Source organism: Xyrauchen texanus, chromosome 26 (genome assembly GCF_025860055.1).
Source record: "Xyrauchen texanus isolate HMW12.3.18 chromosome 26, RBS_HiC_50CHRs, whole genome shotgun sequence".
In the NCBI taxonomy this organism is placed as follows: Eukaryota; Metazoa; Chordata; class Actinopteri; order Cypriniformes; family Catostomidae; genus Xyrauchen; species Xyrauchen texanus.
The window spans coordinates 9,718,111-9,730,502 of record NC_068301.1 but is presented as its reverse complement, the minus strand read 5'-3'; the positions used below and the strand labels follow the sequence as shown (position 1 = coordinate 9,730,502).

Below are 12,392 nucleotides of genomic sequence, written 5' to 3'. Positions count from 1 at the left end.
TCTGGTGCAGCACAACAGAAAAAAACACCTAGTATTAAATTGTTCTTACCAGTTTCAGAGCCGTAACCTCAATGAATCTCTTCTTCCTGGGCCTACCCTTGGTCCTTTGCTCCTGGGGTTCCTGCTTAACTTTCAAGAGCATGCCATCCCTATAAGTGGGGACATAAAGGCAATGTTCCATCAAGTATGTCTTCTACCTGAGGACAGGCCCCTTTGCTTTGTGTGGCAAAACCTCTGCTGTGATGTGCTGCTTGCTGTCTATGAGTGGCAGGTTATGTCATTTGGTACAACATGTTCTCCTTGTTGTGCCACCTTTGCTCTCCAGAAGCACATCCATGATCACAGCAAAAATGGAGATGCCAGAAACTCAGTTGACAGGTGTTTCTACGTGGACAACTCTTTACAAAGTCTATCATCAAATGCTAAAGCCAAAGAACTACTCGACAAATTACGAGTTCTGAACTCCGAACTGTGGCTCACTCAAAACTCACCTGACATTCAGGAGTCTACACTAGGACTAAGATGGCACTGCCATACTGATAAACATCGATCAAAGGATTATGGCCCAACAACCATGTACAATGTGTACTGCATATTGGCTAGACAATATGACCCTTTGGGACTCATACTTCCATACACAACTTGCCAAGGTGATTGTGCAGCGACTGGGATAAACAAAGATAATGGGATTACCCATTACTGCCTGTGGAGCTGCTTCAAGCCTGGAATGCATGGATCACCTTACCTCACAGCTATGTTCCCACAAGTATGGACCAGCCAGATGTGACTAGAGATGTCCATGTGTTCTGCAATGCATCTGAGAGAGCATATGGATCAGTCACCTACCTATGCTCTGAGGATGCCTATGGTAATGGTGATTTATAATTTATAACTTTTCTGTTCATGTTGTTTATATGGAGCCTGGCATGGTGTTAAACTTAAAAGAATCTATAAATAAGGTTTCTCTATACATGTAACATCTATTATTGTTTGTTTATTTGCTGTCACACATATGTAACTTTTGGAGTTACACATATGTAACTCCAAAACCTAATATATACATCATTATAAGCTGAGCTTCAAACACTATGTCCAACTCTGTGTCTGAACTATGCCAATGTGACATCATTGCAGTCTAATGTATGTCTGTGCTGTCAAACAAATGGTTCAGTAAAGTATGTGAACTGATTCCTGCCTTTTGTCTGCATTCTGACCGATGCCCCAGGGCGAGAACTATAGGCGTCTCCGGTGTGGGAGGTGGGTGTTCTAACAAGGAGGCTAAAGCCTACAGCCTCTAGCGTCAGTTGCTAGTGCACCACTCGTGGTCAGTAGAGTGAGGTTTACACACTGCACAGTTATCTACCAGCTGGCTCCTGCTACACTCACCCCCATAAACCTCACTCACATCCAGGTCATGGCACCATTGTAACCGCCCCTGCTCGCCCCGGTCCAAACGGGACTCGAACCGGCGCCTCTGGCGTGAGAGGCGGGTACGCTAACAAGGAAGCTGGCTACCAGCTGGCTCCTGTTACATAAGAGCCTGTGGTCCTTTCTCTCACACAACAAGTTATAGTTATTGGTTCATGAAAACTTTTTTATAATAGTTATTATAAAATTTCAATTCCTCCCAGCAGTGTGTAAAAGGTATTCAGAAGGTTGATTTTAGTTTTGTGTGTAATTTGAATGCAAAGATTTGTTTCTAGGACAGATAATATGGTTTTGACTATAATGGTTATATATGGGTCAAAAGTCAAGGGCAAAATGGAGTATCAAGATGTGTGTTTCGGGTTTTGAGAAAACGTAGTACACATTCCAGAAATGTGTGTTAGCAATCGAGAAAAACTGTTATAAAATTGGTCACATTAACAAAGAGAACCAGATATGAAAAGTGTTTAAATATGCAAACATTAATTTATGCAGAGAAGGCAAAATTGTTAGTCAAGATTTGAATAGATACTGTTGAACTGATACGTGTAAAATACATTCAACACAATTGTATTGCATTCTCACTGCTCATAAATATAATTTTGTGTGTAATTTGATATAGCATTTCTGTGTTTAAAATGTGTGTGCTTTATGACAGAATATTTAGATAGGTAATTAGATATATTTAAATATACTTAAGGCAAAATGGAAGTAAATTCACATATGTAATTTTGCTTCTGTGCTTATTTGCATGTGCATTTGTCTCCTCCCACTTCCTGTTTGTCTCCTTTGAGTCTGTAGAGATAAAATACTGAAATGGAAAGGAAAGAGAGAAAAAGGTTGTGAGGTTGAGAAAGAGAGAGAGAGAGAGAGAGAGAGAGAGAGAGAGAGAGAGAGAGAGAGAGAGACAGAGACAAGTCGCTTGTTTATTTATCTGCACACTAAAGGAACAATGACACAGTAATACTGAAACACACTCTGTTGGACGCATTCACACATTATGCAGTAGTGTTTTTCCTGAGACTGATTGTGCTGACAAGTCACAAGTACTCATTAACAAGTTTACAGGTAAGAACACTACAACAATTCTTCACCAGATATATATATATATAATATATTTATCCTTTTTCAACAGTTTAAATGGAGCTATTATTATTATTATTATTATTATTATTATTATTATTATTATTTGAGAACAGGGCAAAATATGTCAAATATGTTTTCTTGGAAACACTTTACAATAAGGTTGTATTCTTTAACATTGCATTAACATGCATTAGGTATCATGAACTAACAATTAACCTTTTTTTATCAGCATTTCTTAGTCTTGGGAAATATTTATTAATCAAAGTACTATTGTTCTTTTTAGTTAATATTAGTCCATAATGCATACAGACAACTTTTAACATAAAAAATAGTATATGTTTAAGTAAACATAATTTCCTCTGTATTTTCTCTAAATGTTCTGGTTTATTTGTGTTTTTCCAATTTATCTTTTTTCCAATGTGTCCTGCTTTACCATAAAAACACAACTAATTAATCTGATGTTGTAAAAAAAAATTCTTGATCTAAATCTTTTCGGTTTTCTTGAGTGCTCAATTCAGTATTGCTTTCAAGAATTACATGAGTAAATAATTTAGCAAAGTTTAAGAAAATGTCTGAAATCCTAAATGCAAAGTGAATCCTGAAATAAGATGTAGTAACCTCCCCATGATTCATCAGTGTAATTAAAAATCTATATGGCACTATTATTGCTTCTAAGTAAATCCTTTCAGTTTTACAAACTAGATCCTCTTGGTTGCTGGACAACCCCTATCATGTTTATCTCCTTGTGTGGTTAGTGTGGTGTAGCTCGCAAGACCAGCATAGCAACCACACTTTGAATACTTTGAACTCATTCTCCCAGGCTTTTAGTTAAACTGTGAGTTGAGAATTGTCTGTCCCTTTGTTTATTTTTTTAAATAATTTGTATTAATGCACAGCACATTGGTCAATAGTCTGTTATAGTCAATAGTTGTTTTTAATTGTACTTTATAAATAAATTGCCTTGCCTTGCTTTATGATGAACCACTTACTATATGGCAATGGACCAGATACCTTGTACAAGCGGAACATATCAAGTTTGCAACTTTAGGAAATGTTATTTCTCTGTGCATTAGAAAGATTTTTTGGGAAATAAGTTGCATTTGAAAAAGTAAAATTAATGAATGTGATACACTGTTAAATTGTGCTGCCTTAAAATTTTAAGTTGTGCTAACTAAAGGGGGGCCTGGGTAGCTCAGCAAGTAAAGACGCTGACTACCACACCTGGAGCCGCAAGTTCAAATCCAGGGCGTGCTGATTGAATCCAGTCAGTCTTCCTAAGCAACCAATTGACCTGGTTGCTAGGGTGGGTAGAGTCACGTTGGGTTAAACTCCTCGTGGTCGCTAAATGTGGTTCTCTCTCTCGGTGGGGCGTGTGGTGAGTGGTGAGCGTGCAGCAGAAAATAGCGTAAAGGCTCCACATGCGTTAGGTCTATATGGTAACATGCTCAACAAGCCACATGATATGATGCGTGGATAGACATGTGATTCGTCTTCCACCACATGGATTAAGAGTCACTATGTCACCATGAGGACTTAGAGCTTTGGGAATTGGGCATTCCAAATTGGGGAGAAATCAGGAGGAAAAAAAAACAAAAAAAGTTGTCAACTAAAGAGTTAAAATTGTTTAAACAGAATATCAAGTTGACTTAAAACAATATAACTTGTTATACAACAGTTAGTTTCTGCCTTCTGATTGGACAAGAGGGCTGATAGCTCAGATCATCAGCACTGGGACGCTTTATGGTTTGAATCACTACGCTTGTTTTCATGGCATTCAAAAAGTGGTAAGAGCAGTGCATATGTGTGACAGCAGTTAGACATGTGAATTTGTGTTCATCCCTATGACATTATCGATTTAAGCAAGTTGGCGACAAAAGACCATCTCACTTGTGCCGTGAGTGAGTTGAGCTGACGTTGGCAAATGGCGTTGTCAGTAAGTGTGAAAATAACTTTGAAGTCATTGAAGTTTCTTCATCTCTAACTCAATGATCACTCGAATTACTACTACACTATAGCTGAGAAATAGAGTTAAACTAACAGCTTCAGCATTACTGCTGATCACAGCTGGGAGTCGCAATATTAGTTTGAAGTAGATGTAAACCTTCAACATGGCAGAGGAGAGAACGCTTTCTGTGTCGGTGTCAAAATAAAGAGTTTCTCAAGAAATATATAAGAAGTCCAACATGTTTTCTCTTTGACAACAAAACACTTAAACATGAGTGAAATACTCATAGGATAATTCTGATAGCATGTATGGCAGCATCTCGCTCTTTCTCTCTCTCTCATACACTCACACATACATCCTTGTTTCTCCAATAACTTGTTAGAAACAGTTCAAGCTGCCGTTACTAGTTTTAATGTGTTGGTTTTTTTTATTATTAGTAATGGAGGCTTGAGAGCATCTTTCAAACTAGCAATGGCAGACCCTGAAAATTAGTTCAGGTAGTTCAGTTCACATGAGTGTTTTTGGGACAGTCCTTAGTTTTCCCTTCTTATTTTTTTACTTGGACTCTTTGCGATTTGATGGTCAGTGTTATCATATGTAAACTTAAACTTGTCAAGAAGACACGCATGGGTCTCAACACTTTACATGCACATCACAATGATGGTATGCAAATTGCATAATGTATTTATGCAAATTGCATGCTGGAAATACATTAGCGAATACATTAGCGTGATGTGCGTAGTTCTCTTTACTTTTTTCTCTCTCGATTTCAGCTGAATATTTCAGCAAGATCCATCCAGGCAGTTATTTTAACTCTACATTTTAAGAACAATGTTTTCATTCCACTTCTGTATTTTGTTGAAGGTGAAAGGTTCAGAGTTTTTTTTACCTCCTTTTTTCCAGACAGTTATTTTAAAACAGACTCTGAGTAAGAGCTGTGTGCATCAGTCACATGAAATGGCATTACCTTTTGAAAGGCCATTTAGAATAATTAATCTATGTTTAAAATATACAGAATTAAATTCAGCACTATGTCTGAAATATAGTTTAAAATATTATTTCATAACCACCCCATGAAAAGCTGCGAAGGACTCCTGCTAAGAAGTAAAAACAAAACAGGGTTTGTAGGTGCACAGACCACAAAAATAACCACCCCATAAACACAAAGAGAGGACAGAAGTGCACTCAAAAATTTTTGTACACTCAAAAAATTAATGTTTAGCCTATTTTTAAGATTTATGCATTTCATTTAATAATACATTTCCATCAAATTCAAATGTGTAATCTTTAACAACGTCAAAATAGCAAAGCTTAAAATATATATCTTTTTTTTAATTTCATTTAGTTAAGGATTGATCAATTCAATTTTATGAATTGTTAGTAGATTTGTAAATGCTCAAAGCACATTTGAGCATGCTAAATCTGCACAAAGGAAACTTCTGTTTTCAGTATTGGGTAAGTGGGAAGTGAAAACATATAATGTGATGAAAACTAAACATAAAAATAAATAAAATAAGAAAGATTTTGTTGACACAGGAATGACAGAAAAAGCCTTCTCTGTATGCATATACATTTTTCGATACAAAAAAATTAATAAAAAATAAATCCATGACCTTTGATTGCTAGTGATGTGGCCTTGCAGATCAATTGTGCTAAATTCACTATAAGTTAATTCAATCACTAACAAATAGTTATTTCTATTCTCAATTTCACACCAAGTCCCATGTCCTGTATTGTTACTTTTTTGTAGAAGAGCTTATCTTGCTTGTGTCTGTAAAATTCAAATGAGTCATTCTAATAAAAACAAATGCCAGTGTAGTTGCAAATTTTATGATACATTCATATACTTCATAGCTTTTCATCTTTTCAGGACCCGTGCCCCCTTCCATTAGCCTAAAATGAACTGTCAATAAACGTGATATACTTGTGTTTGATGTGAGTATGAAATACAAGGCTTTACACCATGGTTTGATTGGTCATTGTTGTTTTTATAATTTGCCAACCTCTTGTAGAATCTCTGCTCTAGCTCTTTCTTTCTCTTTACTGCTGAATCAAATATTTTCAATAATGAAATATCTTTATTTGTGATTACTTCACCATATAGTGTTTCAAACAAATGTTTTATTAAATCCATTATTCCTATGTATGTATAGATAGATAGATAGATAGATAGATAGATAGATAGATAGATAGATAGATAGATAGATAGATAGATAGATAGATAGATAGATAGATAGATAGATAGATAGATAGATATGAAAATTGTGTACAGGACATGTACAGAAAAATTAAGCATTATTATTTGTCTTGCTTATAGAATGGCCACCAATAAGACTTTGTTCCTTCATTCTCACTCGGACATCTCAACCCACAATGAGAAAACTACAGTGGACATTGATGCTATTATGGATAATATTACCATTATCTTCTACACCATTACTGTTCTCCTGGGCATCACTGGGAACACTTTTGTCATCTGGGTTGCTGGCTTCCGGATGAAGCCCAATGTAACCAATGTATGGTTGGTCAACCTTGCTGTAGCCGACCTGATCTTCTGCTTTACCCGCGTCATTTCACTACTCAAAAAAATCTTCTTTGACTACTGGCCTTTTGGAGTGTTTCTCTGCAAGTTCAATGGCTTCTTTAAGTATGCCAACATGTTCTGCAGTGTCTTTCTTCTGGCTGTCATCAGTGTGGATCGAATGCTCTGTGTTTGGCGTCCAGTGTTCACCAGGGAAAGACGGACATTATGTGCTGCCCGTGTGGTCAGTTTAGGGGTTTGGATTGTGGCGGTCATCTTCAGTTCACCATACTTTGTATACCGGCAGGTTTACTCTAAGAACAACTTGAGCAAGTGCTCCTTGGAGGTGAGAACAACTTTGCAATACTTTCTTAATTTTTTATATTTGCCAATATTTAATAAAATAAATCATAAAATGAGTAGTTCCTTAAAAAAATTATAATTTACAATTTCAACAAATGTAATTTTTTTGGGTGAACTATTGCTTTAAATTTGTACTTCCTTATATTGCAGTAAATTAAGATCAGTTTGCCATCATTTATAATGACTTACAAAGTTGATATACTTTGTCTAAAATCTTGCAGGTGAAAGAATCATCAGAGACTGACATTGTAGCAAGGAACGCCTTATACAGCATCCGTTTCTTATGTGGATTCCTGTTGCCCTTCCTGGTCGTTCTCATCTGCTACATACTAGCTGGTATCGGTATACGTAGAACTCGGTTCCCTGGCAAATCACGGCCTCTCCGAATTCTTGCCGGACTTGTCTGTGCCTTTTTCTTATGCTGGGCCCCCTACCATTGCCTACTGCTTGCCAAAATGGTGGACAAGAAGAGCCAAGCAGTCAAACTAGGCCTTCCTATTGCTAAGGGTTTAGCCTATTTCAACAGCTGCGTGAACCCATTGCTGTACTTCTGCATGGGACTGAATGTTAGGCAACGCTTCAAACAAAGTCTGTCAGGAATTTATCGCCGAGCACTAATGGAAGATGGCTACACTGTGGAGTCCCAGGAAGGCACTGGGGAAGAAAGCTGTAATTCCATTCCAAAGATCGCAAGCAAAGTTTGAGATAAAATTGATGACATGACTAATGTTTAAGACCAGAAACAAACTTTAATAAAAAAATTTGAATGCAATGTGCAAGATTGCAGTCCCCCTTGTACCAGTGTCAGAACTTCACATTTTTATTATTGGGCAACATTTTTTCCAAATTTAATTGATTTTCAGGAGCATTGCTTACCTTTTTATGAGGATTTTTTTTTTTTTTACCTATGAAAGGCCTATTTTGCTCATTTAATGCCAATTACTTAAAGGGATAGTTCACCCAAAAATGAAAATTCTCTCATCATATATATCCACTCTCTTGACATCCCAGAAGTGTATACCTTTCTTTCTTTCTTTCTTTCTTCAGCAGAACACAAATGAAGATTTTTAGAATATCTCAGCTCTATAGGTCCATACAATGCAAGTGAATGGTGACCAAAACTCTGAAGTTCCAAAAAGTACATAAAGGCAGCATAAAAGTAGTACATACAGTGTTCTAATCAATGTCTTCTGAAACGATCCTCGGTTTTGGTGAGAACAAACCAATATATATCTCACCTTTTCACTGTACATCTTGCCATTGCATCACCAAGGAGACTGCAGATGTCAAGACGTACAGTGAAAAAGGATTTACATTTGTTCTGTTCTTACATGGATTAAACCACTGAAGTCTTCTGGATTACTTTTATGCTGCCTTTATGTGCTTTCAAAGTTTTTTCACCATTAACTTGCTTTAAATGGACCTACAGAGCTGAGATATTTTTCAAATCTTAATTTATGTTCTGCAGAAAATGCTGAATGTCATACACATCTGGGATTGCATGAGGGTGAGTAAATGATGAGAGAATTTTTTATTTTTGGGTGAATTATCCTGTAAACTGTAAGCGATTTCTTTTTATTTATTTAAAAAAAAAAATGTTATGCAATAGTATGCAGAAAATGTTCCTTCTCCCTTTAAGATATCACTAAAAGAAGTGCAATGAGTCCTGAAATAAGAGTTTTAAAATATCTGGTCTCAACGTTATCTTTGGTGGGTGGTGTTTTGGAAAAAGGGGACATGTCTAATTCAATTGCTTAGTCTCGTGGAAATTTCAGAACAGCCTTTAAATTGAATTAATTAATAGAAATAAAATCAGTGCAAGTATTACTCTTCTTTATAATCAAATCAACATGAAATAAAAAAGGAGTTGTAAATAATACACAAGTCAGACCTAGGACTAGAATGCAGTATTGCTAAATATATCAAACTTACATGTTAAAAATGTTAAAAACTAAAAGAAAGAAATGGGAGAGAGTGCAATTTCTTGTCCTAAATCTTTTTAAAGAGCCCTTGTTAATTTCTGAAATTCTGGTGGCAACAAATTCAGTTCTCGGGGGAGCTATAGAGTTACTTTCAAATGTCTATGCCATTAACCTGCATGTGCTATTATTCTGGTAGCTTGCTATAAACATATCTACTTCAAATAAATGACTCCGCTAGATTCTCTTCAAACGGCTGCTCCGCATTGAAAGAACAGAGAAAACTGATTTTAGAAGCAAACAGCTGACATGAATGTCCCGATAGCACATGCACATCACCCAGACGTCTATTTGATGTGTGTTTACATCTGGAAGACTTCTATTTTATGTTGTTTGCTCATCTGTAATACATCTATAAAACATATGTCAATAAGTATGTCTCAGATCTCAATAAGACATTCAGTAGATGTCTTTGAGACCTTCATGAATAAGAATGTTTTGTAAATCTGATCTTTTTAAGATGTTTAGCAGATGTTAATTAGATTGAGATGATATCCAGATTAAAAGATCTAAAACACAAAGTTCTATCTGGGTCTACTATGCAGGGGTTAATTTGAGACGTTGGTGATGGTGGAACCTTAAAATCAAGTGGTGGTGCATTAGGCCAGATATGACGTGATTCCATACTGCTTCTAATATGCTGTCTTTACCAGCATCTGCAACTGACTAGAGCAAAGCATTATGAATTTGAAAGGTTTTTTGAGCAAATACAAGGCCTAAATGAGGATGGATTGTGTGAAATGGATCAAACCAAAACTGCAGCAGTGTACACAAGAAATTGAATGGATTAACAAAAAACTATCAAATAAAAAATCAAAGGTGCCAGGACGATCAGCACAATTTAACCCCTGGCAATATCGGCCATTATGACAATGCTGAGAATGCAACACGTTGCTTTGTAGATTGCAGCATGACACATTTCTGAACAAAATGAAGTACGAAATCAAGCTCGATTAGCTATAATTGTTTGCATTCACATATATGTTTTGGGCCTGAGCCCAGTTAGAACAAATAAGTCTCCGCAATTTCATCAGGAAATCATCACAATATTATAAACATCTACTAAACATCTTAAAAAGGTCTGATTTACACCTCTGAGAGGAAATGTCTTTAAGACCTATTGCAGATGAGCTAACAAACTAAAAAATGCATCTTCCAAATGTAAACACACACATCAAATAGACGTCTGGGCGATTCAAGGGTGCTACCAGGGAGAGAGCTCAATGAATGCAACTTGTTCTTGTTTGTTAGACAAGTCCATCAGATAACTCTGCACTATTGTAATACATATCTAACAATACTGAGCGAATAGTCAGCTGGCAAGTCTAGATGTCATAAATCATTTTTTATATATGTTTAGCAAGTTGACTGCATTATATCCTATGCATTTCAGTTTTAATGTATGAATAAAAACTTTTTTTTTATTTATATAAATTATGCTTATCCTGATCTCCTGCATTCTTTGTATTAATAAATCTTTTTCTTATCAGCATGGGATTACCGCTGAAGCGAAATCTTTACTCTCTGATTTAAAACTATGACCACTCTCTCTTTCAAGGCCATCTTTGGAACTCTCTCGGACAGCTATTTCCTATGGATAAAAGTGGCATAATAGTACAGCTTCTATCTGCTTGAATGTGGGAAGACTGAAATCTATAAAAGGGTTGTTCAAGTTTATGATAAAAGAACATGTTTCAAATCAGTAGTTAAATCTGACAATATTGGTATTACAAACAGTGCATCTTTAGCCCAGATCACAAAAAAATCATTCAGGTCCAGCTTTTTCGCATGCACATTCTTGAGTGGACTGTCAGGCAATGTCTGTATTTAAAAGGTGATTGGCTCTTTTACAGGGACGTGCACAGATATTATGGGGGCAGGGGCTCAAGTGGAAAAAAAGGGCACTTCTCTAGTATTCACTAGGTTTGTCATTAGAACAGGCAACAGGAATGGAAATTATGCCACAATGAGCATGTTATCTATGCTACTAGTTTTAAGTATATATATTTAGAATTAATGACTGCACAAGAATAGGGACATAGTTTCACTAATAATTTGTTTATTTTGCACAAGGCTATAAATCGTTCTTTTGGTGTTATTGGAATACACCATATGCTTTATGGGTGATATGCTTTAGTTATTTTGTTTATCCAATTCACCTGCAGTGCCTTGTCAAATGTATGCAAATTAGCACATTTTAATTTGTTAGTGCCTAATTTGCATATCAATGTGGAGATTGTGATGATGATATTAGACACAAATTTTATCCTATTCACCTGTAGTGTCTCCATTAAGTACAGTACATTAGCCTGTATGGCCATGAAATATTGCCTTAGCTAAACTTTAGCTAAATTATTATTACATTAGCTAGTAGCTCATGAGTCATACATGTTAGCAAGACACAAGTTAACTATATTTGTCTTTTGGCTAATTTGCTGTAAAGTCGAGGCACTGGTAGCTAGAATATTGTTCATCACCAACTGGGATAGGAGCTGGGAGGGGCTGCTGCCTGCCTGTCTGCCTGTCTGTGTGTCTGATCTGCCAATATGTGCTGCACTGCTGCGCGGAGGCATGGAGTGGGAGACAGAGAAAGGGAGCGAGGGCATCGGAACTTGACAAAGTCTCATCTCCCGATCTGATATTTTTTCATTTTTTATTCCATAAATATATTTATATATACTGTATATTATCCTTTTGCACTGTCCTTTTCTGCATATCGTGGCGCCATTTGTGATCCGTTCTGCATAACGCGGCATCTCATTATAGCTTATCGTAGCCCATTCGGCACGTTTCGTGATGAAGAAGAACAAGATCAAGTAGAGGGACTCGCAGATCATTTGAGCCTCTTTACTCTAATCTTCCACCCTGATGTCTGTTCACCGTCATTACACCATCTCCATTTGGTATTTCCTGAAATCTTTCCATGTTTACACCTGAAAGAGTTCTTCACTTCTTCCTCAGATTTTCTCTTTCTTTACCCACTCTACCTCTTCTTCTTCTTCCACATTATGTTTGCTCTGAATTTTCATATGTTACCCCTTTTATAGATAGTAGAGTCATGAAAGTGTCATTT

At 36.4% G+C, this 12,392-nt stretch overlaps 1 protein-coding gene across 1 annotated transcript; it reads left to right on the top strand.

The window, feature by feature from the left end:
* Nucleotides 1-2,380: 2,380 nt before the first annotated feature.
* LOC127620162 (formyl peptide receptor 2-like) lies at nucleotides 2,381-10,802 on the top strand. The gene is made up of 3 exons (XM_052093280.1): nucleotides 2,381-2,493; nucleotides 6,774-7,323; nucleotides 7,562-10,802. Exons 2-3 carry the CDS (start codon nucleotides 6,775-6,777, stop codon nucleotides 8,042-8,044), a joined length of 1,032 nt encoding a protein of 343 aa, XP_051949240.1. The 5' UTR covers nucleotides 2,381-2,493; nucleotide 6,774; the 3' UTR covers nucleotides 8,045-10,802.
* The last annotated feature ends 1,590 nt before the right edge of the window (nucleotides 10,803-12,392 follow it).